This window comes from Lynx rufus, unplaced genomic scaffold (genome assembly GCF_022079265.1).
Source record: "Lynx rufus isolate CCGP_SWC_20201006 ecotype Redwood Valley unplaced genomic scaffold, mLynRuf1.p SCAF_21, whole genome shotgun sequence".
Classification (NCBI taxonomy): domain Eukaryota; kingdom Metazoa; phylum Chordata; class Mammalia; order Carnivora; family Felidae; genus Lynx; species Lynx rufus.
This window is the reverse complement of record NW_025814836.1, coordinates 7,710,205-7,736,803: the sequence shown is the minus strand read 5'-3', so window position 1 is coordinate 7,736,803 and position 26,599 is coordinate 7,710,205. Positions and strand designations below refer to the sequence as shown.

General features: G+C 54.3%; 2 protein-coding genes across 3 annotated transcripts in view; one reads left to right on the top strand and one right to left on the bottom strand.

The window, feature by feature from the left end:
* The window catches only part of ENTREP2 (endosomal transmembrane epsin interactor 2), a 461,086-nt gene extending 454,699 nt beyond the window's left edge, over positions 1-6,387 (top strand). For both annotated transcript variants that reach the window (XM_047086771.1, XM_047086770.1), the window contains 3 exons: positions 3,075-3,281; positions 4,871-4,945; positions 6,065-6,387. In XM_047086771.1, the coding sequence (XP_046942727.1) occupies positions 3,075-3,281; positions 4,871-4,945; positions 6,065-6,387 (605 nt within the window). The remainder of the gene's footprint in view (positions 1-3,074; positions 3,282-4,870; positions 4,946-6,064) is intronic.
* A 4,097-nt stretch (positions 6,388-10,484) lies between these two features.
* The window catches only part of APBA2 (amyloid beta precursor protein binding family A member 2), a 223,780-nt gene continuing 207,665 nt past the window's right edge, over positions 10,485-26,599 (bottom strand). Inside the window, exons 9-13 of the mRNA XM_047086754.1 lie at positions 24,628-24,807; positions 23,372-23,584; positions 21,712-21,831; positions 14,169-14,309; positions 10,485-11,773 (exon numbers count right to left, since the gene is read on the bottom strand). Coding sequence (XP_046942710.1) covers positions 11,702-11,773; positions 14,169-14,309; positions 21,712-21,831; positions 23,372-23,584; positions 24,628-24,807 — 726 coding nt within the window. The 3' untranslated portion in view covers positions 10,485-11,701. The remainder of the gene's footprint in view (positions 11,774-14,168; positions 14,310-21,711; positions 21,832-23,371; positions 23,585-24,627; positions 24,808-26,599) is intronic.

The window sequence follows — 26,599 nt, the reverse complement described above, 5'->3', positions numbered from 1 at the left end:
GCAAAAAAAAAAAAAAGAAAGAAAAAGAAGAAGAAAACAATAAAACCATAAGCATGAAGATAACTTTTGTTTTTCATAAGAATAAAAACTTACAAGGACAATGAAGTCCATTGGTAAGAGTTAAGGAAAATATGTTACGTATGCTAAATATATCATCATACATTAATTAGGAGAAATTGTGATCTATTTAGGTGAAAAACTGCAAGTCCACTTATTATTACTACCGTACAAACAGTCTCACAGCACAAGCCAGTGAGGGTGTACAAGAATGAGTTACCGTCTTGGCCTATGAGCTTTCCCTGTAATGTTACCCTAATCTTATCTTTCCATTACTTATAGACATTCAGAGCTAAGTCACATTTCTTTCTCTGTGACTCTGTTTTCCTGATGAACTCAGCCATTGGATTATCACAGACTTTAAGAAAATTGGGACTGAGGCACCTGGGTGGCTCAGTCAATTGACTGAGTGTCTAACTTTTGATATCAGCTCAGGTCATGATCTCACAGTCATGGGATCGAACCCTGTGTCAGACTCCACGCTGACTAAGGAGCCTTCTTGGGATTCTCTTTCTCCCTCTGCCCCTTTCTCTCTAAACAAACAAACAAACAAACATTATTAAAAAAAAATTGGGACCAAGGGTATATTATTATGTCCAGTCTCATCAAATGGTGTATATTAAATATATACAGGTTTTTGTATGTCAATTATACCTCAATAAAGCTGTAAAAAAGCAAGAAAGCTGAGTTCAAGGAGGATCAGCAGGAAATAAATATTCTTCAAAATAGTTTTAATATACTTCTGTGTAATGTTGATAGAATTAATAATTATGCTTTCTGGTTTGAAGTGTTCTAATGATACAGGGAAGTATTTCTTCTCTACATTTATACATTCACCTTTGAGTGTTTGCCCAATCAATTCCTTAGAATAAATTCCTAAAAGTGAAATTGCTGAGGCCAAGGAAATGTGTATTTTAGGTTTTGATGTGTTGGCCACATCGCATTCTGGGAAGGTTTTCTTGCTGGTTTGCACACCCACCAGCAGTGTTTATGACACCCCAAACATCGTCATTCCTGGTGATCTTTGTCACTCTTGCAGGTGACTGTAGTACACACACAAGATTGAGTGTGAACAGCTTTTTACACATTTAGTACCTAAGTGTAGGTCAGTTTAGGGTCCACTTTTTTGCAGTGTTTCTTTCTTTCTTTTTTGGTAGATTTATAAGAAAACTATCACTTAAATAGAGACATTTTCTCACCTTTCCTATTCACTCTAGGGATGCTTTCCCTGTTAATGATGCCTGTTGCTATACACAGTTTTAGAATTTTTCTTGCCAGATTTATCAAACTTTTCCATTCTGGTTTCCATCATGGTGACAACGTCTTTCTCCACCCTAAGTGTAGACTTATTCTCCTATTTTCTACTACTATACTTCTCGTATTTTAAAAAAGAAAAGGATTAATCATTCTGAAGAATGTTTATTTAAAGTTTATTTTGAGAGAGAGAGAGCATGTGCAGGGGAAGGGCAGAGAGAGGGAGAGCAAGAGAGAATCTCAAGCAGGCCTCACACCATCAGTGCAGAGCCCAATGCAGGGATCGAACCCACGAACCGTGAGATCAACACCTGAGCAGAAATCAAGAGTCGGACTTTTAACTGACTGAGCCACCCAGGCACCCCTGAAGATTTTTTTTTTGCATATGACTTGTGAGGTTCGGTTCATCTTTCTGTTTTCCAGAAACAGCATCTATTGAGAGGGCAAGGGTAGACAGTGCAGGGCTGGGGAAGCAAGAGCACTCTAGAAGTGGGCTGCTTCCAACCGGCTCCACCACTTGGCGGCCTCACAACCCTCTTCCCCTGAGGTCGCTTAACCGTGTTTCCAGAGTGGTTAGCTGGTGGGCCATGAGGATTACGTGGGAAGTCACCTGTAAACCTCGTGGCAGTGGGAAGCTCCCAGGAACAGAGCGCACTGGAAACAGAGAGGCCTCCCACAGGACCCACAGAAAGGGATGGATAGGACAGACCCCAAAGCTTCCCACCCTGGAGTTGTTCAGGCTCCTGTGAGTCTTACAAAGCATCCCCCAGGTGAGCTGCTCACCTCAAAAATCTACCCCTGTGGAGTGATTTGCCTCACAGCAAGCAGCTGTGACGTTGCCTGGTGATGGGATCAAAGAGCAGAGGGAGCAATGCTTCTCAAGCTTTAAAAAATGTGCACACAGGTCCCCTGAGATTTTAAGACAGATTTTGATCCAGTACCCCCGGGTAAGGAAGGCCCTTGGAGTAGTGAGGGGCTAGAGCCCGATCTGACCAGCATCACAGAGATATAACAATGGGTCGCACACTTAAGGGGCATCAGAATCCCCTAGGGGCTTATTTGAACCCCTATGGCTGGGCCCACCCCCGAGTTTCTCACTCATTGGGTCAGAATTCTGCCATATCCCCAGGCAATGCTGATGCTGTTGGCCTAGCCCACACTTTGAGAATCAGGTGGGCATCACCGGGCTGGTTCCTGCACCTGCCTGACCAGTGCACGGCTTGCACTCGAGGCCCCAGGCTGTACCCTTCTGTGTGGGGCAGGCAGGTTCTCAGGCCCATGAGGACCTGGCTAGGATGCCCTGATGTCCCCCTGAGCCCTGCCCTTCTCTACGTGGACCCTGTTCATCGAGCACCCTCTGACCTCCACCTTCCTGTACTTCAGATCCCCCAAGGGATACCCTGGATAGGAGATGGGGCTGGTTTCCAACTTTTAGTCTCTTGTGGAGTGTGAAGGGTGTACATGCCCCCACCCTATACCCCTCCTGGGAATGATTCTTGAGAGATCATCTGGTGTCCCCCAAAACCTTTCTAACACCACAGAGCATCTGTAGACCTGTTCGGTGTTCACATGCCCCCAGGATTACAGGTTTGTCTAGATTTGGCATTGAAGGGCAGACTGCTCAGGCCCCCTGTGGGGGAGCTCCAGGAGGCTGAGATTTTCACTCTCAGCTCCATCAGGGGTGTGAGCAGTCACTGTGCCTGTCTTGGGTGGCTCTGTGGTGGCCCATTGCCAGTTCTAACACTAGGTCCCTTGCCTTGCAGAGCCCGCAGATAGCTCGAGCCTCCTGGCATCCGAGGGTGCCACCGCACCAGGCCTAAGCCCTGAGGGCCCTGTGGGTGCCTCACAGCCCCTGCCACTTGACCTCGAGTCCCCTGAGGGCCCTGACCAGGGCACGCAGGCACTGCCAGGTCCCGGGCGTGTGGCCCGCTCCACCAGCGACCCCACTTCGTGTGCATCCAGTGTGGCAGGTATGACTGGCCCAGCCCCCTTGTGCCCCCAGTGTGTGCCCTACCCTGCCCTGGACACTGCAGGCCTCAGTGAGCTGAGAGTCAAGGCCAGGCCTTGGGACCTCGGCTTAAGGGCCACTTTGGGAATGTGGTCTTAATGCCCTAGGGCCCTAGGGAGGGAGAGACAGTCAGGGGCCCCTGTTGTGTACCCACCAGGCTTTCCACTTTCTGGCTGGGGAGTAAGGAGAGAAAGGATGGAAGGCTTGGGGTGATGAGAGCCCACTCGGGGTCAGCCAGCCCCTGATATTAGCCTGCTGGTTGTACCCCAGCTCTGGGGCCCAGGTGGGCACTCAGGTCAGGCAGATGACCACAGGCTGTATCCATCCATCAGCCAGGACTAGCCTGGGCTCCACCCTTTTGGAAGTGCCAGGGCCTGCTGAGTGGTCTGGGGGACCCAGGGCCACATAAGGTATGTCTGTGTCTCAGTGATGGCTCTAGGTGGGTGGGGTGCCCTCTAGCTGGAGCTGCCCCCAGCAGAAGGGGTGTGTCTCCAGTAGCATTTCCTGGGCACCCTTGGCAGCACTCCATGTGTGTGGCTTGGAGCTGGGGTCAGAATCACCCACATGACTCTTACGTGTCTTTGCCAGTAGAGACTAGTGGGTATCATGGCTGCAGGGCCATTGGACTGTACACTTCGTCCAGTGAAACTGTAAGAACCCTGAAGAGGCCCCCTGGCTGCCTGGACTCAGTGGTGTTGGGCCAGCTGACCTCCAAATAGACAAGACCCATGCCCCAGGAGAAGTGTATCCCTGGAAGGAACTAGGAACCCACGGAGGTCATTGCCTACCAGGGCCCTGCTGGTGGAGACGTCAGAGTTTGCACCTGGAAGCTCTTTGGCCTGCAGTCCTCTATCTCGCTACCTCCCCTCCCACATTCAGTTACCAGCTCACTAGACAAGATCCCATAAGACTCTTCTCCTGAAGCACCCCCCCACACACACACCTCCTTCCCCTGTGCTGGGCTCCTCTGAACCCAGGCTCAGCCTTCTCTCCTCCCTGCTAGGGCTATTACATGTGCGTGTTTAGGGGAGTGTCTACTCTGTGGCCCCCTGATGGCTTCCTTTGGCCTATCCTCCCCTCAGGGAAATTTGGACTCCACAAACCATTACATTTTAGGGGTGAGGATGGAGAGAAGACGAGTCACAGTGCCTTCTCTGCGTCCCCACACCACCCTGTCGGCACAGCCTCTTCGCAGCTCCACAGGACAGTTACTGTTCTACATGTCAAAAGCATGTGCCTCCCCGGGGTCTCTGGGGACCTTCAGACATGGGATGGGGTGGAGGGGTGGCATTCTGATGAAACACACTGGGTTTGCTTGTGGCATTGCCTGCTGTGCTGTGCCCAGCCGGGAGACACCGCCTGCCCTGTGGCAGATGCCGGCTGTGGGGCTGCTCCTGTGTGATCCATGCACGGGTTTGTGTAAGTTCACGAGTTTTCCTCTGCTTATCTAGCATCTAAAATCTATCTCTTACCCGAGGGAGGGTGATTATAGTGTTACCGGGAATGCCTTTTTCCGTTTCATGTGTTACCGGAGTTCTCTCTCTGATTAAGGCAACACCTCTTCGCATCCGCCCTCCTGCAGCCAGGACCTTGAAGCAGGACTGGCCAGGGCTGCTCTGGGGACCGGTGAGATACTCTTCTAAAACGCTTTGACACCTGCTGCGAGATGGGGGGCTGGGGAGTGACTGGTGGGCTTTGTCTGAGCCCAGCCCTCCCGTTGTCACCTGTGAGCACGGGCTCTGCAGCCCTGTGGGCTTTGAAAGGACGGCCTTCCCTTCCCTTCTCTCTCAAGAGGACATGTTAGAGCCTATAACTGACTTAACATGCATGCAGCCATTTGTTTCACTGTATTTATGAGATGCTATTTTGAGGGGAGATTGGCCTCACGTGTGAGGGGTTTTTTTGTTTTTGTTTTTTTGTTTTTTTGTTTTTTTTACAGTTTCTCATGCTTAATTATCAGGCTTGCTCCATTGCTATCAAAAATAGGCCAGACCACCCAGAATGTGTTTCCTCTGTGTGACCAGACACATGCTGTGGGCAAGTCAGGCCTTAATCTGGTCCTTGGTGAGTTGGTCACAGGAGACTGGCCAGGGCTGGCTTTCTCTGGAGGCACCATCAGACCAGGGCCTGCTCCTTGGGTTATCCAGAGCAGCCATGGGCCCTGTTGGGAGCTACTTCCAGGTCCCCTGGCCTTGGGCCTGTGGGTACTAGGAGCAGGGCCCTGATGCATCTGAAGTGGCTCCTGTCCACCCTTGACCCGGTGGGGGGTGCTCTCATTGCCCCTCTGGCACCCCCAGCTCTGATCTTGAGGCAGACCTGTCTCTAATGCCATTGGACCCACAGGGGCAAAGGTCATTGAGGGAGGGAAGGCTGAAAAGGGTCAGTGCCCTGTGAGCTCAGGAATTCTGGCAGAGAGACAAAAGGAAGGGGGAATCCCTACCCTGCACCTGTCCTTCTCTCCCCGCCCACTTCCCATTTTGCTGTCCCATCCCCAGTCCTTCAGCTCAGGGGGGCTGTGGGCCTTCTAGGTTAACAGCAGCTCAACTCAGGGCTGAGAAGGGCCAGGCCACACCAGGGATGAAGGGACACAGGACACTCCCAGGGCGCCAGCCCAGGACCATGGAAATCCCACCAAAAAGCTTGTCTCAAATAGCCTTGTGTTTGCTTTGTAAAAAATTCATTTAACAGCTGCCTTCTGTTTTGTTTTGGTTGTTTTCAGATTTTATCTTTTCCCTTGATTTTTAGTTTCCCTATCTCACTCCTCCACGGCCTCCTGTGCTTGTCGGCACCGGCTCTCACCACCTGGGCAGCTAGATCCCCGGAAAATGGACCGCCGGTTAAAGCCAGAGGCCTTACAGACGGTCTTCAAAGAGCAGCCACACTCATTAATGGACGGCAAGGCCCATGCAGACACCAGGGTTTTGGTGGCTAAATTTTTGGAACACTCGAACTGTGCCCTCCCTCCCGAGGTACGGCATGTGGTGGGCACCTTTCGCCCGGCTGTCACGTCCGATGAGCACCACGTGGACGAGGCCATCTTCAGTGCCAATGTTCTGGACCAGGTGTGAACCAGTCACAGGTCTTGACATGGACACAGACAGGCCTGGGCCAGAGTGTCCTTGCTGGAGGCCACTGTGCGTGCAGGGAGGGGCTGAAGCCCAGGAGTATCTCTGGGTGGCTCAGATGGGGAACTGCTGTCCCTCTCTTGCGGAGGATCCAGTCCATTGTTTTCTTGGGGATGACACTTCCTACCTATTCCAGTGATGCAGAAAAATGACTCTCGTGGCCATTGTGAACTCTTTGGGTTTTTATCAGGCATGTAGCACCTGGAACTGGAGACACTAAGCATCTTCAAAATCATGGCCATCAAAAAGCAAGATTCTCCCTCACTTCTGATTTAGTTGAGTGTTTAGTGGATAGAGGAGGACAAGTAATGAGACCATTTTCTTCTATGGTTTGTATCACTCACTAGTCAACCCTTTATCATGTGCTGACTGGAAAGAAAATGGGTAATTCTAGCACGGATGGCAGCCCAGGCCCAGCTCTCTGCCCGCAGGAAGCAGGGCTGTTGTGGGAACAAATCATTATAGGGGGCCTCGGGCCACCTCCAGGCAGCAAGCCGGTACGACAGGAAGCTTTCCTGGACGCGTTCCCCCCCACCCCCCGCCACCTCTGCCCCACCATCACCTAGTCTCCTGGGCCTCCCCTCTCTACCCTCCCTCCATGGGGTGCCCTCCCCACTTTCTCTCTGGCTCTCTGTCCATGGTCTCCTATTCTGTAGATACTTTTGGGGACCCCCTTTGGGGGTTTTCCCTGTGTCTGCCCTCCCCAGGATGGCCTGGATGGGTGAAGGTCTGGGGAAAGAGGCCTGTGTCCCAGGATCTGTGCACCTCTTGAGAAAGCAAGTCTCTGATGACCCAGAGCAGTCCCTTCCCAGCCAGGCAGTGGCCACATCTGCATTGGAGCTTGCAGGTTGTAAGTCATGTCTTTCTATAAAACACACACTGAGCTGGGGACGTGGGGCAGGCAGGCCCAGCCTCTCTGCAATGGCAGCTTGGGCATCTCTGACTTTCTTGGTCCCCCTGCCCCTCATGTTCTGGCAACATTACCAGCTGCCACTTCTCAAAAATGGCCCTGGAGCAGCACTGTCTTCAAGAACTTTCTGCGGCAGTGGGAATGCCTGTATCTGTGCCATCTACAACAGTGGCCACTAGCACCTGAGCTGTGGCCTGCATTGAACAAGGCAGCCCAGAGCTGACATGTCTGAACCAAGAGCCCAAGGGCCTGGCATGTGGAGCACGGGGGGAGGACCTGACAACTGCCACTGCTGCTTTTTCAGCAGTCTGGGGTCTGCGTGTTGTCCTCTGCCTTGCACCCCACTGTAGCCAATGTGCGGAGGGCACGTCCTTGTGATTGGAAGCTGGGGAGGGAGGGGCAGGGAGGGTCTGCAGCCCAGACGCCTGGAGCCCCCAGGAACTGAGGTGCAGGAAGCCTTCAGGGACAGTCAGCTTCGAACACTCTGCTTCAGTGATGGTCTTGGCCATTGCCTCCCTCACCTCTGGGTGAGGCGAGAGAGCTGAAAAAATACCCATCAAGGCCTTTTGATGCCAACCGGAACGTTTCCATCGGAAAACCCCAGAGATGAATTATGAGCACTTTATCCAGACTATAAAATGGGAAATCCCTTCTCTAATTTTTCTCAGCTGAGGGCTCTTGAAGTCCCTCAAAGCAAATCCCTTCACAGGTACAGTTAATTGATGGTTTTTCCAAATAGTCTCCCCTGAGCCTGCCAGCAAAGCGTCCATGGCTGTCGATGCCCTGGCCTCTGAATTCAGGGCATTTTCAGTGTCTCTGGGGTGGGGAGCCAGAGCCTAGCAAGCTGCAGGGGTTTCCACCTGCATGTGGGGGCCCACACTTGAGCCTGGGGGCCTGCACACAGCAGTGTCCCTGGGCTGAGTCCTAAGCCTGCAGTCTGAGGCCAGCCCCTTTCCTTCCCGCTCCCACCTCTGGGCTGGAGCTGGGGCATCAGTATTATGCAGCCATTGTGAGCGGCCACTGGGAGCCTGCCCTGCTGTTCTGTGGCTTTTGCTTCTCCTCCCTGCGGCGGGGCACTGTTTTCTCCGCCATCTGGGTCTCTTGCTGCAGCCTCTGTCTCCATGTGGGTACAAGTGGGCGCTCTGGCCCGAAGTCCAGAGGCCTGGACATTCTCAAGGGCTCTGCCCTTCTCTCATCCTTTCATGCTAAGTTTTGCATTTGCTCTCATAGTAACTCTATCTTGCGATTGAGGAAACTGTACCCAATTTTATACCACTCAGCTAGAACCTTCTGCCCATTCGTTCAGGGCCCCAGCTGGCCCACATGGGCTCTGGCGGGGCCCTGGGTCCTGGCTTCCAGCAAAGGTCCCGGGAAGAGAGGAGTACCAGTTAGAGCCACCAGGAATGAGCCAGGGACCCTACTCGCCAGTTCCAGTACCCAAGACCCTGCTCTGCTCAGCAGCATGTGAGAGCCAAGAGCCCCAGCAGCAAGCGCCCCAAGCCCAGACCACGTGGGTGCATGGCCAGGGGGAAAGCTGTTTTCCTTCCCTCGCTGGTGCACCCTCTCCTACCCCTCTTGTTAAAGCATCAGCAGGCCAGGGAAGAGCTTGACGGGCTGTGCCAGAAAGCTAAGGCATGGGACCCCCACCTGCGAAGGCCTGGGTCCTGGGCACTCTCCCTGCCTTTTCCCCACCACCCAAAGGAGGTCAGCTTGGCGTGGGGCCACAGCCTGTCCAGACACTGCCATTTGCCTGGGGGCCAAAAGAACACCGAGGTGGGGGAAGCTCTGGACCCCATCTCTGTGGCAAACAAGCGGGGCTCATCCTTCACAAGGACTTAGTCTCCTTCAGCTGGTGACAATGCAAATTAAATGCTTGTAACAAACCGTGTAACAGAAAGCTTATTTCAGATGGATGTGTTTCCCCTCCCCCCCTCAGCTGTATTGATTCACAGATGCTGCTATTAGGCAGAATTTATAGGAAATTGTTTTCAAGCCACAGGAGACCTGTTTGTACAACTTGAAGGTTGTATTTATTTAATGTACCTCAAGGTGTTTTCATAATGATCAGTGTTTTAATAAAAACTATTTCTGGCCTCTGTGTCTCTGGATCTAATTGGGACAGAGGCAGAGAGCCCACGTGTGCCTCTGAAGGATCTTGAGGAGGCAGCAGGGAGCGTGAGGCATCCGTGGCCGCCCGGGTCTCCCAATATCCTTCCAGAGAAGGGCAGGGGTGAGGGGGCAGAGGGCAGGTGACTGCACACATGTAGGTACCGCCAGTGCTGGCCCAGAGCTGCCCCTCCGTCTGTGCATGTGACATCCGAGGGTTCCAGGAGGAATGCATGCCACTAGCTCAGAGATCTCTTTCAATCTGAACTTTTTATGTGTATCATTTGGTGGGACCCCCACCCCCCGTATCATCTGCCCACAGATTTCCTCTCCAGAGTCTGTTCCCCTGCCTTGTCTTGGACAACACAACCACATACCCCTGGCTCTCCTGAGCTGACACCCTTTCCCTCCAGCTCCAAGGGCATGGGACATTTCTGGCTAGATGTGAAGAGCCTCATCAGTAGCTCACAGCATGGAGAGTAGATCGCTTGTCAGCAGAGAGAGGTGGGTCCTACCAGGCCAGGTTCCCCAGATCAACAGGGGAACACCCATCACCAGGCCTTCTGACCAAAGCCTATGTTGACCCCTGCCTCCCCATGCCAGGGGACAGGCCACAAAAGACCCTAGAGGTAAGCAGACACCACTGGGATGTGTGGTCCATACACACATGGACTCACAACTCACCTCTTCTGGAGATCACTGAAATTTAAACCAAGAGAAGCCAAAGGTTTCTCTCCCTTATTAAATTAGCAGCCCGTGTCCTCCCTGGGATGGGATGGGCCGGCAGACCTGGTGACCTGTCTCCGTCACTGACCCTGTAGTCACTGCACGGCCAGCCCGGCCTGACACCTGGTGCTTGGAGCACCTACCTCTCCAACCTCACTGGAAAGGGTCCCCGGAGGCCCCGGCCTGGAAGGGGATGCCGTCAGCACATGGCACCGTTGTAGAGCCGTGCTGTGAGGTGTTGAGGTTGAGGGAAGCTGGGCATCCATTTCTCAGTTGACAAACCAGCCACGCACACAGCTTTTTTATTATGACTTCAGTTTATTAGTGATATTAGCGAGTCTTCCTAAGGTCGGCTGCATGCAACACACAGGTCACTCCTTGAATACAGTAATCCTAAAGCTTTAGTTACTGCATGGTAAGGCTTCTTAAGTCACAGTGTATTCTTCAAGGCCTGGGCCAAAAAAAGAGACTTCCAGACAAAATGACGTCGGTTAACATTGACCTCGAAGGAACTGAACTAGACTACGTTTCACCGTATTTACACACGCTGTAATACTTCTCGCGGTGACGCCTGGCTCGCCCAGTGATCTGCGCTCACCGCTGGCTGCCCCTGGAATGGCAGAGATTCCCAGGGTGGTTTTGGTTTTGGGGGGTGGGGGAGGGAGCTCGTGTGTGAATGCGTGTGTGTAGACAGAGATTTTTAAATAGAGGGCAGAAGCTGTGCCCCCCGTCCCTGGGAGAAGGAGCCAGTGTGTCCCGGCAGGTGGGGTCTGGGGGGGAAGGGGTGGCCTCGAGGGGAGGACAGGAGCGGCAGGCATGGCGACCGGTCATCTGAAAACCCTGGAGTCTGAAGAATGGCTTGTCAAAGTCAAAACCGTGAGATTATCTAAATAAATATGGAGTTTCTGTGTTGTAGCCATCATCTTTTATTTAACTCAGGAACGTCTCCCTCCTCTTTAAATACAATCACATGTTCCCAGACGTCACTTACAAGTCACACCCCGAGAGCCGGCCGCAGCGGCAGAATCGGCCCATTCGGGGCTGTTCGGGACTGTCAGGGTGCCCTCCCCCGAGGCACCCCGGGCCCCCAGACGGGGGGAGGGGCGGGCAGAAGGGACGGTCACTGGCCCCCCAGAGCTTGCTGTCCTCGCGGGGCCCCTCCACGGCCGTGTCCGCAAGCGCCCACGTCCGCTCTCCACGGCTTCAGGGAGGAAAGACATACTCCACACCACACAGAGCTACAGACAAACACCCTTGTCCGTCGCAGTGAGGAAACGGGTCAGAATGCGGCAAAACACTTGACTGTTCTACACAGATTGGTTCCTGTGACTCTCCTTGGATGAAAAGATACCCCTTTTTGTCCAAAAAAAAAAAAAGAAAAAGTGGGTCGTGAGGGCACACCCTTCAGAGAAGCCAGTGTCCTTGGGTGGGCTGTGGGGTCAGGGGTCAAGTCCTGGGTCCAGCCGTCCAGCTCCTCTGAACCCAGGTGGGCTGGGCGGTGCAGGCTGGGTGGGCCTAGATGTACAACGGGGTCTCCTGGCCCGTGAGGAGCCTGAACATGGCCGCAGGCATGGTCTTCATGTGGATCTGTCAAAGAGACAGGGGCTGAACAGACTCTCGCTGCTCCCGGCTCTCCCCTCCCCTTGAAGGCCTCTCTCCTCCCCCTGATGCAATCAAGTGAGAACAAACACTCCAGGAACTGGCTGGCTGCAGAAACCCCCTGAGGGTTTTCTGTGCAAAGTACCAGCTTTCAGAGTGCAGGCAAAATGACGTCGTCAATGAAGGTTTAGAAAGCATTTCCTGACACTGTATACTCTTACTGGACCTCCTCATCCGGGTCTTCAGAGGGTTTCACACAAGCTCAAGTGCTAGTTTTTTCTGCAGCTCAAGCTGACAGCAGAGGGGCAAAAAATCAGATTTTTAATTGTGACTATGATTTGCCCACTCAGCTGGAGGCAGGCTGGGGGGTTCCCAGGCCTCTGAAGCCCTTCCCACGCAGCCAGGGAAAAGTGAGGGTTCCGGGGTCTGAGAATATATGGAGGAGGGCCAGGGACCTCGGGCCCCTCCATCCTTTGGGGTTCAGTTAGCAAATGAGCCTTTGGGGGCCTGGCCTCCCTCCCTGGATCCAAGGGGGCCTGGGGGGGCACAAGCAAGGCACAAGATGGCCTCCCAGGGAGACTGCCCTTGTGGGGCACATCCCCCCAAATCCTGTGAGGGCACTGGGAAGAAGAATGAGACCAATGGATGCACAGAAAAGGTGGTTTCTGCTCCAGCAGGGCCAGCCCAGGGCTGTGCCAGGCTCAGGCCTTGGGGGCTCTGGGAGGTGTGGCTGGCACAGGTGCCACTGGCTTCACTCTCCTGGGTGCCCAGCAAGAGGTGACCTAGGGCAGGGGGGGATGGCGCATGGTGTGGCCTTCCCGGGGGCTGCCCTTCCTCAAGCAACCAGGTCTCAGGCCCTTGGGTGACCAACCCAGAGAAGCCAGTTGTGCAGATGGCTTTTACAGTGTCACCTGCCCCCTGCTTGTCCCTGCCCCCAGGATATGTTTGATCAATTTAGATTTTAGTGCATCCACCACGCCCAGCATGGCTTTTTCCACCAGAAGAATATTCTGTGTAATTCCTCAATCTGAAACCCACCCCAAACGTCAAGTCTTGTTATCGAGGAACTAATTTTCCAAATGTGCTCAGGGATGGTGGAAAACACAGGCAGATACTTCAGTCTCCTAGCCACACTCTTGGCCCCTTTTGTGCCTCTTTGAATATCAATTCATCTCAGGTCTGAAGAGCTGAAAACATTTCTCCTTCACGCCACTGGCTTCTTCATAGGTGTTGAGGCTGATCGCCCCAGTGGGGTGGCCATTTCAAACATCAGATTTTCCTTCCTGGGAAGCCCTTTGTAAAAAAGGACACTAATGGTGCCAACCTGGCCCCCTCTCCCTTTTGAGAGCCAGCCATCAGCCACCATCAATCTATGGGAAAATAGGATTCCTCCCCCAGCCTGGTAGTTTCACAAAAAACCGAGCAGACCTCAGGAATTGTGGTCAGAAACCCCCTCAGAAACAGCATCCACCCAGGGACTAAGCTTTACCCCCAGTGGCTACCAAAATGGAAGCCACACTCTTCCCCACATGGCCACAGAGCCTGAGAGGCCCAACAGCCCTCAGAATTAAATGCAAACTCCCACCCAGCACGGGCCCCTTTGCAACAGACCCCTCTTCCGACCCACCAGACACACTCGTGCTGGGTGAGGCCTCCTTCCATTTCACATACTCTGAACACCTTACTTCTCACCCCAAATTACCCTGTTCACCTGTGAACTCCTTGAGGAAAACTGTGCCCCTCTCCTCCTACCCCCGTCCACCTCAGGCTGGCATTGCTCCGATGCCAGAAAGAAGTAGAAGAGGAGGAAGGTTAAAGCCAGAGAAGCAGGAAAGGGTGCATCAGCCACGGCTGGCCTGCTCTGTGGATGGGAAGACGGCAGGAAGCAGGCGGAGCAGTGACCCCACTTCCGGGGTGGCCAGAGCCTCATGCCCTGGAAGGGCAGGGGTCCTGCAGAAGGAAGAGCTCCCAGACTGAGCATGCACATCCAGTTCTAGAAAAGGCGTCAGCCACCTTTGCCCTCCTGTTGGCTGCACAAACAGAGCCAGAGTGAGCAGCCAAATGCAGCCGTTCAGCCTCGTCACAGGTACTCCCTGGGTGAGAGGCCCAGCCCAGCAGCTCAGTGGGTGCCCAGGGCTCCCTAGAGAGGGGGTGGGTCACACAGGTCAAGGTGGAAGCACATGACTAGCACAGACACGCTCCAAGATTCCAGCAAGGATGGCTCTCCTAAGAGGGCAGGTATTCCTGGGCGGGGGGAACCAGTGGCTTTCCTGAGCACCTCACATACCCCACTTGGGGCACAGATGTCAGTCATGGAAATGTAGGGCCCAGATGGCCTTGGACTCAGGTTCTGACTCCAGCAAAGTGACAGGCATGGCCTTACCTCTCCAACTGAGTTAGAAAGAGCCTGGACTATCTTCTCATGGGCTGTGGCCACTACACTCTGCCCGTTGATCTCAATGATGCGGTGGCCGACTCGGACGCCTCCTCGCTCTGCGATGCCCCCTCTCATGAGGCTGCAGATCTAAGCAGACACGCATCAGGTCAGCATGAAAGTCCTCACCATGCCCACAAGGAGCTCACTGCTGTCCCCAAACACGGAAGCAGGGAAATTAATCACGCAGAAAAAGAAACCCACAGGACAACTGCTTATGTATGCAATCTGCTGACTCACCAACGGGCACATTTATGATTTGGAATAGGCTAAAAACAATAAAGTCAACAGCTTGGCCTGTGGGAGACCCTTGCAGGCCCTCAGATTCCCTACAGTGGCTCTGCCCCCTCAGCCATCCCAGAGCCTCTGTTCCTGGGTCAGGGGAGTGTAGCGTACTGGTAGTGTGTGTGCAGTTGAAGCACATCCTACAAGATTCTCCACCAGCCACACTCTGCTCCTCTTTGAACTGAAGAAATCACTGTTCCCACCTCAAGAGGAGGTGATGAATTCACGAGCCAACAAACAGAAAGAGCTGGGGGAAATGATGAGGGCCCTAAGTTTTGTGAAATCCACCCACTTGGGGATTCCCTAAAGATGGTGGCATCAGAAAGGCGGACGCCCACCCAGACAACACAGAGAGGGCAGCAGGTCCCAGATGGGAGCTGCTGGCTCAGGGAGAGGAGGGGGGCCAGCTGCACCCTGATGGCTCCACAGGAGCAGTGCCCAAGTCCTGGAGATGCGGAGGCAGGCGGGGTCAGAGAGGACTCCAGGTGCCTCTCCACCACACTTTCCAAGGACCCAACTCAGGGGTCCAACAGCAGGGACCCTGGAGCTGAGGCTTCCTGAGAGTCTGCTGGCCACCGGAGGTCTCTCCTGCCTAACCCACCCTGGCACCTGACCACAGGCACTGCGGCTGGCACTGCCTAGACCCCGGCTGCCCCTTCCTCAGCATTATCTCAGAAGCCCTGGAAGGCTGCACCCCACCACCCGTGCTGGAGACTGAGCCAGGCAGCAGAGGCCTAGGCTGCCAGAACCCTGTCCCCAGAGTGCCCAGGGGCCACCCACATCATCTAAAGGCCTCACGGAATTCACAGTGGCCCTTTATCCTCATGGTCTGCTTTCCTTAATCAGGAAACACTACCAAAACAGCTTTCATCTCATTGAGGATTTTGTGACATTTTTGGGCATCTTTAGACTTGAAAAGGCAGGGAACCCCAACCCAGAGTCAGGAAGGGTCATTCTGGTCAGCACCCTAAGAGGTCAAGGGCCAACCTGCCAGCAGGAGGCATAACCACAGGTGGTGGAAGATGCAGGGGGACAGCCAAGCCCTTCTTCCTGACTCACTGTTCTTTTCATTCCATAGCAAGGCTCTACATGACCCAAGACTCTCCTCCATGCCTTGTGGTACACACCCCCTGCCCTCATCCCAAGGACCCCTGCCTTTGTTAGGCCAACTCCTCATCCAATCCCTTGCCAGTCCTGCTCATTCAGCTGGGCCCTCTGATTTCCAAGGTTGCTGGGGGGATGACCATCCCCTTAAACAGGACAGCTCTCCCCCACTTGCCTGCCTCCCCTTCCCTCCCTTAGGACCTGGCATGGCAACTTTTTAAGGCCACCATAGGCTTACAAGGCCACTGACCACAGGCTGGCCCTGGCACCACATGCATGATTCCTATCTGTCATTTGTTTTGTGGATCCTGTCTTGTCACTAATGCCACAGGCCTTTCTAAACCAACTTAAACAGTGGGTCCCTCCCAACCTTCAGGGTCCCTGTCTTTCTGGTAGAGGACATATATACAGACTGATGTCACAGTCCCAGGCCACCACTGCCCAGGCAACTGGACTCCTGCCCAGAGCTGGTCACAGTATTGGAACCTGAGCACTCGGTACAGTCCAGGCTCAACCGGGGGGTAGGCAGAAGAAGAGAAGCAGGGTGAGCCGTGGCCACCCATTTTCCAGAAACGGGGAGCTCCCTGCCTGCCTGACTGCCCAAATTCTCCATACAAGAATTAAGGAGTAACTTCTATTCTTTTCTTCCCCCCTCCCAAATGATTTAAGGGCATTTTGTCCCCACTGTAACTGTTTCTCTGAAGATCCTGAAGAAGGTGCTTCGGGGTGACCTGGTTCACTTCCCAGCCTTACCAAGAAGCACCCAGTTTGCTCCCGGCCACAGCAGAGAAGGAGACACACCAGAGAAGGTGCAATCTTCAATCCCTGGTGGCAGCTTCCTCCATAGTCACAGAGATTCAGGACAGAAGGTGAAGAGGGAGGAGAAAACAGCTCTGCACCCTCAGAGGGAGTTGCCAGGAGGATGGATCCCCACCCTGGCAGGTGACCCCGGCTGGAATCTGGGGGTCAGGCAGATGGAGAGGACAGAAGGGAGCAGGAAGTGTTGAGGAGAAGGCCATGTGCACACACAAGCACACACATGCACACACACACACTGGTCCCAGCCTTCCCAAATGAGGTGCCCACAGGAACCAGGGTGTGGGGCATTCCAACTTCACAGGGTGCACTTCTGTGGGGGAGAAGGCTGGTGTCTCCCAGTGGGAGACATCTTGATTTCTTGAATGGTGGTGTGGAAAGAGAGAGGAGGGATCCGTTTAGAAACAGTGCTAAGTGGGTCATCCGTGGCCTGTCTGCAAACTAATGCACTGTACTCTGGGTGTAATGAAGCTGAAAATGGAAAAAGCACTTGTGCAAGACTAACTCAGATGTCAGCAAACTTTTCCAGAGGATTCAGGGGAACTTGGCTGCGTGGCACACCACTGTCAGCGGGCACAATGGTCCCTGCAGTCCTAGTCAGAGGAGAGACTGGCTGGCCCACCACCGAAGCCCTAATCAAGGCTTCAGGAGCACTTACATTGGTTACTAATGCCCTGGGCCCTAGATACAAACTTATTGGCCCCTGCACTGCTCGTAAATGGTGTCAAATCCATGCACACGCTCCCCCTGACACCCTCCCACTGCATACAAGCGTCGGAAGGTGGGCAGTGGGAGTGTGGGTCTGCTCTTCCCAACAGCTGGCCTCAGGCCCAATCCCTGCTCTGCTCCAGCTGGGAGTGTGGAGGGCAAGTTACTTCACCTCCCTGTCCCTTAGTCCTCTGTGAAATGGTGACAGAAAATGCCATTCCCTAACTGGACCAGCCTTGCAGACACCAGCTCCACAGGGATGCCCTGTGGTTGTGGCTCCATTTCCTGGTTCCTAGAACTGACAGACAGATGGATTGACACCCCAGACAGATGGACCAGGGGGCCTCCGAGTACTGGCAACAATGAAACTAGATAGACTGGAAAAATGGAAGTCCTGCACTCCCATGTTTAGAGCAGCATGAGTCACTACAGTCAAAAGGTGGAGGCAACCCAAACCCATCAATGTCCATTGATGGATGAGTGGAAGACCACATGGGGTCTATTCCTACAATGGAGTATCATTCAGTCCTAAAAAGGAATGAAATTCTGACACATGCTACGAGGTGGATGAACCCTGAGGACATTATGCTGGGGGTCAAATAGGCCAGTTGCAAAAGGGCAAGTGCTGTCTGATCCCACTTATTTCCATAAAGCACCTGGAGTATTCAAGTTCACAGAAGCAGAAGATAAAATGGTGGCTGCCAGAAGCCAGGGGCGGGGGGGGGGGGGGGCGCAGGAATGAGAAGTCAGTGTTTGGTGGGTGCAGAGTTCCACTTTTGCATGATGAAGAGCTCTTGAGATTGGCTGCCCAACAGTGTGAATGTACTGAGCACTTAAAAATGGGTAAGATTATAATTGAGGGGCTCCTGGGGGGCTCAGTTGCTTAAGCGTCCAACTCTTGATTTCAGCTCACGTCATGATCCTATGGTTCATGGGATCGAACCCCTCTAGGCTCTGTGCTAACAGGGCAGAGTGTGCTTGGGATTCTCTCCCTCCCTCTCTCTTTCTCTCTCAAAATAAATAAACAGTGTTTTAAAAGATGATAATCAGTTTTATCACAATTAAAACAAAACAAAAAACGGATGTCCTAGGAGACAGCTGGGGCTAAAGAAAAGGGGGTGAGAGAGGCTGATTCTACAACATAATGTAGCTTCTTAGCCACATGGGGCCTCTCGTTCTGGAAGAAAGACAGGGTCACTAAGCTCCAGGAGGAGGCCAGAGCCCAGGCTAGCACATCCCCCAAACACACGTGTGCACACATGTACAAGCACACACATATGCACATACACATATGTGCACATGCACACTGACAGCCGTGCAGAGGACCCCTCCCTCTCACCTCTCATGGGACAGCACCGAGATTTACTGAAACGCCCCAGTGCTGGGACATCCTTCAGCTAACTGCTTACCTTGCACATTAACCACTGCCACCTGGTGCAGGAAGTACTTCTGTAGTGATCAAGGCAGGAAACCACAATGGGTCTGCGCAGGAGCTGACTGATGCCGGTCCCAAGCCAGGCATCCTGCCACCATCCACCCAGCTATGGTCAGGTGCTGTGGAGGCTGAGGGACTCCCTGGTCACAGCTGGCCTGCTTGGAGGACACCGGCTGCCTTGTGGCTGCCCCAGGCCAGCTGGAGCCAGGTCTCCTGGTGGGGCTTGGTGAGGGGAGAAGGGCACATCTGAGAGCCTCACTGGCCCTGGGGACAGGAGGCTGGTGGTCATGAGAGAGGTGCCACCCAGGGGAGAGCTCCAGTACTGCAAGGCAGCAGGACACTACATGGAGGGAAAAGTTACCAGGCCAGGCCGCTGTGGGGAGGCTGGGTGAAGCCACTCCAACCTGAGCATGCTGTGAGGGGTAAAGGATAGCTCTCCTGTCCTCAGAGGAGGCCGTTGGTCAGGAATAGCCAGCACCCTCAGGCCTCCAGAATGTTCTCCCAAACACTCTCCTCCCACAAGGCCCCTGCTGAGCGATGGAGCCTGTGGCACTCATCAGCCCCCACAGATGACTGACGTGGCTGAGCCGTGGCTGTGGTGGCAGCTGCCTGGTAGATGGGCCTCACACCTCCCAAACCTTCCAAGAAGCCCCCCTGCTCTCCTCACTGCCCTCAGCCTCCCAGCCACTTATGTGGAGCTGGCATGGCCAACCCCACCTGCAGAGACCCACCTTCATCCCTCCTCAGTCACCTGCCTTCTTCCCAGCTACTCCTCGCCCCTGTCTCTGAGAAAGAAGGTTCATGCTTCACCTCAAGCCCCCGTATCTGTCCTCACCACTACTTCCCCAAGGACGTGTCCCTTTACTTTCCTGCTTGCCTTAATTCACCACTGACCAAATGCAAACAAGAGGCCCTCCCCTTCCAACCCCCTATCCCCAGCCTCCTCCACCATGGTCCCAGATGGCCTCACTAGCTGTGTGACCAGGGCAAGTTACTAAACCTCTCCGTGAGGCAGCCACCTCCTCGCCAATACCCATGCTCCTCCTCGGGCTGTTGTGATTTTTTAAATGTTTATTTATTTTTGAGAGAGAGAGAGAGAGAGAGCGAGAGCACAAGGAGGACAGGGGCAGAGAGAGAGGGAGACACAGAATCCGAAGCAGGCTCCAGACTCCAAGCTGTCAGCACAGAGCCTGATGCGGGGCTCAAACCCATGAACTGTGAGATCACAACCTGAGCTGAAGTCGGAGGCTCAACCAACTGAGCCACCCAGGCGCCCCAGGCTGTTGATTAAACAAGCTGAAGAAAGGGAAAGTGTTTGTGGGGAGGAGGGGCATCAGGCTTGTTCTGGGCTCATAGTCCCCAAGAACAGGCAGCTCCCTCAGCCACCAGACAGGAACCCAGAAGGGAGGCTCCTCAGGAGAATGGTACTCAGGTAGGCCCTAGAAGGCCACTCTCAGCCCCTCCCTGAGCACAGAGCCCATGCCATCCACATAATGTTCACAGCAGCCACAGGCAGAGACCCCAGTCAATTTTTTGCAGAGGCCCTGGGGTAGCCATTTGTGCCCAGGGCACCTATGTATGCAGGGTGTTGGCAGGGAAGGGCCAGGCCAGACCACCAACTGGCCTGCTCCTGGGGCAGACACACTGTCCTGGACAGAAGTCTCAAAGGGGATGCAGATATGGGCACCTATGCCTGGGTGCAAGTGCCAAGGGGCCTTTCTCTGCAGAAAAAAATGTCTCGGTGTGCTTTATAGGTTTTCTTAGTTACTTTCACAACCACATTTTGAGGAAAGCCCAGAGAAGTGACTCACCCGGGGCCACACAGCTAGGAAGGTGCAGCCAACATTGGCCAGATGGCCCCACACCCTTCCCTTCTTTGTCATAGGCACTGTTGGCCACCTTCCCAGCCTGCCCTGTGTTTTGTGGTGTGAGTGACTGAGTTCTGTCTGGCCGGGGAGGGTGGTCAGAAATGGCAAGGGCCACACCCATGTCCCTGTCTTCCTGCAGGTGCCAAGCAGACGCACAGCAGCTAGTGGGGGCCACCGAAACCCAGGTGAGGGAAAGTCTGGGCTCCTGAGTGGCTCTGTCGAACGAAGGCCCCTCCCACAGTGGACTATGTGCTGAATGAGAAATTGGCTGTTAGTGTGTCGAGATTTGGGGACTCTTTGTTATAGTGGCAAGTGTGTGCTAACATGGAAGGGACAGAAATGGGCCTTACGCCCAACCCCTGTAACTCTCCCCAGCCCTGTGCACCTCTCCACATTTCTGCACCAGACAGCAACAGGGAAAACTGTGACTCATTTACAGTTGCCTTTCTAGGATGTTCTCCCATGGTGTTTCCTCTGTGGCCACGGGTGGGCACACACATCCTCCCCACCACCTGACACTGCTACCACCTACTGCACAATCTCTTCCTCAGGTCTTTAATACCAGGGCTGCCTTAAGCAATCTGGAAATGACTGGCCTCCCCTCTTCTATCCTCCATCTGCAGCCATGTCTTTGCCCACCAGGACCTTTGCAGGAAGAATATCCAAGGAAATGGATTCACACCAGCCAAACGCAAGTTGAACAAAAGGCGGGAACTCTGAATCCAGAGCTTTGGCCTAAGGAACACGCAATGTTTGGGCAGACCAACACTCACTCAAGCCCAGAATCACCTCCTCCTGGAAACCCTCCTGCTTCCTCAGTGCCTGACATGGTGCAGACACCTCACGAATGGCTCTGGGTGGGTGAATGAACGAGCAAACGATTGAATATCTGTTTGTTGAACACAGGGAGTCAGATGTTGCCATTGGCTGTATGTGTCCAGACTGCACTGGGGAAAAAACTCCTGCCTCTCCTCCAAAGCAGGTGTTTGCCGAGAACAGCCATGACAGGGACAAGGATGCTTCACGGAGGGCCTGAGGACCCATTCCTAGGCCACATGCCAGCCCTCCCTCCCGGCTCAGGCCTGCCCTGGGAGCTGCTGAAAACTGCCCTGTGTGGCCTGGCTGCTGGCCACTGTGCCCACCAGCCGGGGCCCGTCCCATCAGATGGGAGCAGTCCCAGGGACAGAGTGGGTAGAGAGCGGCCACCCCCCAACCCCCTGAATCTGGGCCCACATGTGCACAACAGAGGTGGCCAAGGTGGAGAGGGAAGACTCACGATCCCGTTCTGCACACTGAAGCCCAGCTGGTACTTGAGGTCAGGCCGCTTGATGAGGACCGTGGTGACTGGCGGACAGCTGACGATGTTGAGTTTCACCTGCGTCTGGTTCTTTAGACCCTGCAGAGCGGGGAAGGGGTCATGAGGGAGCCTTAGATACCACCTACCAGCACACTCTCACAGGCCTAGACCGAGGAGGAGTCGGCTGGCAGGGGGGTGGCCCCTGGACCTGGTGGGTCAGTCACCTCTCAGCCTCTACGTCCCTCTGTGCTACCTGTACACGGGGCCACTGGCTTTCCCACGTGGCAACGGGTGCCGTGGCCCACCGTGTTCTGCTGTGCTGCTCCTGGAGCCGGAGGCCAGGCCCTGAGAACCACTGTACACAACCGAAGACACAGCACCAGGGTCACCCTCCGAGGATCGCGGGAGGGGCCCTCCCCACACTGCATGCAGAGGAGCACTTTCTGTCTGGAAGGACCATGGGGAAGCCTTCCTCCAGACAAAACTGCTGATGGGTCAGGAAGTGACAAGCTCAGTGAAAATCTGTAAGCCGGGGGATCTAGCATCCACACAGAGACTGGGCCAGCTGCAGCCAAGGGTGACCTCAGGCCCCAGAGAGGATGCACCCCAGGCCCCTATTGTGAGGTTAAATGCGGGGGTGAGGTGAGGATGGGGGGGGCAGGCCTCAATGTGGCTGCAGTTTTAGCTTGTTCCTCTGGCCAGTCGTGAGCCTTGGATGCTGCTCAGAGCTGCCTGGATATAGTGGGCATCCTGCTCCCTGCACAGCCCCATCAGAGCCTGGGTGACCAGGTACCTCAGGAACTGCAGCCCTCGGAGAGAAGCTCCAGGCAGACAAAACCTCTGGTACTGCAGACTGAAGCCTTTCCTGTGTCTATCATCTGTCTTCCTAGGTGGTCACTCATCAGGCACACGCTCTGCTGGGCTGGCTTTGAGAGCCGGCTCATGGGATGCTTGGGCCTTGAGAATGCCCTTTATCTCCCAGGTTGACAAGGGAGGGCAGAGCGGTGTCCTCCAGCACCAAGACCATAGCAGATGAGGAGGGAACAAGCCACAGGGGCTGGGGGCAGACCACAAACAGAAGGCCACAGGATGGCCCCCAAGCAGGCAGAACCGTCTGGAGACCCTGGACAGAGCAAAGGCAATGCTGTGCCAGGCCTCCTGGTCTCTCTGTTCTTTCTGTCCTGGGGCTCTTGGAGACCTGGTTTAGGTGTGAAGACCCCCCAGTCCCTGCAGGGGCCAGCAGCTCAGCATCTTCCAAAAGCCCAAGCTCACAGGTCAGACGGTAGGAGCAGCCTCCCGGCTCTCACACCCATGCAGGGTAACCATCCCTCTCAGTATGCCCCGGAAACGGGACTCTTGGAGTTAACCTGAGAAAGTCCCATGCAAACCAGGTCACCTTGCATCTGTGGGTCCTCGGCCCTTGCCGGGGGTCCGTGTCCCTCAGAACTGGCATAAGTGAAACCAAACATCCCCTTTTCACCCCCAAGGGCAGCCCAGGTCCTTCTCTGATTTCAGTGATATGGTGTAGTCTTGGGGTCAACATCACTGGGTGGGTCTGTCTGCACCTGTCTCCTCATGTGTCAAGGGGGGATTACAATGCAGTGAGAATAAAACAAGGCAGGGGACCCTGTGTGCGCACCTTGATGATGCCCTGGCAGGTGGCGAGGGGCAGCCCCACCAGACTGGTGCCATTGATGGACATGATCTGGTCCCCGATGCTCAGCTTCCCTGAGCGGGCAGCTGGGCCGCCATTCATCATGTTCGCCAGGATCACTGTAGGCAGGATGGAGCCCCAGCCTGACTCCACCACCACCACGCCCAGGATCTCCCCCTTGTGCTTCTCCAGCTGCAGCTGCAAGGAAACCAGCAGTGAGAGGTGTCCGTGATGGGGGCCGGGGACCTGCCCGCCTACCCTCCAGCCTCACCCAGCTCTGGCTCCCAAGCCCTCCTGGGGTGCCCCCAACAATCCTGGAAACCAGGAGCAGACTCCCTCCCGCCCATGCCCAGCATGGACTCCCCCAGGCCCAAGCATGGCTCCAGTATCCTGCCTCCCATTCTCCTCACCTCCCACATACCCATGGAGGAGGCAAGAAGAATGTTCTCAGACTCCAGGCCTCATATCTGCCCCTGGCTCTTGCTCTTGTCTAGAAAAGTCCTACGTCCCATCCATCCCAAGGGTCACTTCCTCAGAAAGCTGCCCTTCATGCATTCCACAAGAAGCCAGGATCATTCATTCATTCAATCATTCAATAAGCAGTCTGATTATTCATTCATTCACTCATTCAACAAGCAGCCAGGGTCATTTATTCATTCAACAAACAATAAGGGTCATTCATCCACTCATTTGCAAGCAGTCAGGGTATGGGTCATCCCCAGGGTATTTGCTCTTGTGTCTTAGGATAACTTTCTAAGGCCCTCCCCCTGCCCCCCCACCCCTGCCCCCCAACAGCACACACAGGAACCTGCTGAGGCCTCCACTCCTGGCAGCTTTGAAACTCCCCGGGCAGAGCACCCAAGTTCCCTGTTTTAAAGATGCTTCTCATATGCTTTTCAGAAACACCTCCTGGGTGCTGAGCTCCAGTAGATGATAATAGCAGCATTAAAAGGCACATTTTCAAGGTCATTAAGACTGATTGTAATCAGCTCCTTTGTTACAACAACACCTCATTTCACACACAAGCGCTCAGCTCTGAAGGCAGGAGCAAGCATTCTGGGCAACACTTCATTCTGCAGTGAGGACAGGGATTTGAGGAGCCCTTCCAGGGCTCCAGTCCTCTGGCAGTGAGCTGGTGTGGGGCAGTGCCGGCTGGCCCCAGCTCTTCAGGGACCCAACGTGGGTGGCAGAGGCCAGTGCAGCATGGTGCCTGGGGCCTGCCGAGAGTGCATGCGGCTCACCTCCTTGCGGTTCTCTGAGTTCGAGAAGTGGATGAGATCATCGTTGTACATCTCCTGGGTATTGATGATGTCGCTGTACTCTTTCTGGCTCAGGTCTTCTGGGTTGATGCCGTTAGCCCGCAGGAACTCCTGGTAGGCCACGCTAAAGGCCTGGCCGATGGACTGTGCGATCAGCTGGGCCTGTGGGCAGGGAGAAGCCCACTGGAGACACCAGCACAGGCTCCATGCTGCCTGGAGCAGAGTGGCCGCGGCAGGGCTGGGGGCAGAGTGCACACAGAAGCCTACAAAGGACCCCTGTCCGGGCTTAAAGGAACAAGTGGGGGGTGGCGCCCGAGCGGCCCCGTGGGTAAGGCATCCGACTCTCAGTTTCAGCTCAAGTCATAATCTTGCTCTTCTGGAGTTAGAGCCCCGCATTGAGCTGTGTTGACAGTGTGAAGCCTGCTTGGGACTCTCTCTCTCAGCCCCTCCCTTGCTTTTTCTCTCAGAATAAATAAATAAACAACAACAACAAAAAGAGGGGTGCCTCGTGGCTCAGTTGGTTTGGCTCAGGTCATGATCTCATGGTTCGAGGATTTAAGCCCTGCGCTGGGCTCTGTGTTGACAGGTCAGAGCCTGGAGCCTGCTTCAGATTCTGTGTCTCGCCCTCTCTCTCTGCCCTTCCCTGACTTGCACTCTGTCTCTCTCGCAAAACTAAACATTAAAAAGAATTTTTTTTAATTGTAGGCTCTCTTCTGGTGATAGCTGTCTTCCCACTAACGCCCCCTGGTCGGCTGACTATCTGCTGTCAGGGACCAATCCTGACTGCTCCCACCTGAGCTGTTTAAGTCCCAGACCATCCAGAACAAAGCACAATTTCAAAAAGTCTGAGAAAATTATGAATTGTTTGCTAAATATCATATTTTTGTTGCTTCCATTGGTGACTGTCCTATATTTTCTTTCCACCCCTCTTATTTCCAAAATAGACTAGAGGTGTGTTCTTCAGGGAGTGTCACAGAGACTGTCAGTTGTCTCCCCAACATTTATGTCTCCTCAACAACTGAACCCAATGGCAACTGGGGAGGCAGGTGTGTGTTCAGCTGTTCTGGTGGGGGGTGTGGCTGTTCCAGGCTGAGGTCGATAAGAAGCATCAGACCTAGGGACACCAGCACAGACCCCACAGAGAAAATCACTTCTTTCCACTTCAGGGAACCACTTGTGTGGACATTATTGAATCTCTGACACTGCAGAGCCCTGGACATTGAAAAGTCATTGTCAGGCATTGCCTGTCACCAGCCAGTGTGCAGATGGGGGACAGGTGGGTGGCAAGAGCTAAACCCCGAGCTCCCAGAAGGATGCCAAGCACACTAACAGCTGTGTGGCCCTGGAGAGCAACAGGGCTCCCAGCGGCTTGGCCCACCACAGGGCCTCCTCCCCCAGCCCTGGAGTGAGGGGACCCCAGTGCTGGTCTACCCCCTGCCACCACCTGCCTCCCCAACAGCCATCAAGGGGGCCTTCTGCATGGGTGCCCTCAGCAAACCTCAGGACTGGGAAACAAAGGATTTGACCTAAATGCCTAAATCCCTTCCTCCTTCTACACACTGCATGATTTAAGTGCCACAAATGACTACGTCTCTGTAACGAAGTGGGCTGGGCTAGGTAATAATGGCAGAGCGTGGAAGTCTTTCCTGAAATAGGTGCAGATTCTAGATTGAACTGCCCTCCTACACTGGGCCCTCAACAGTTTACAGGAAGGACAAGCCAATGTTCACTGGAGTAAGCCCTGCCCACTCCCAAGATCAGTATTTTGGTATTTTGGCAGTGCTGTTTGAGTGGACCAGGCAGAGATGCTGTGTCCTGGGGACCACTGAGTGACACCCCAGCCTGGACATGCGTGGATCAGAGGGGGGGGAGCCCGGGAGAGGCACATCCGAGAACAGCAGAGCAGCAGCCAAGGCCAGAGGGTAGAAGGTGAGGGTAGGGGGGGGACAGGGAG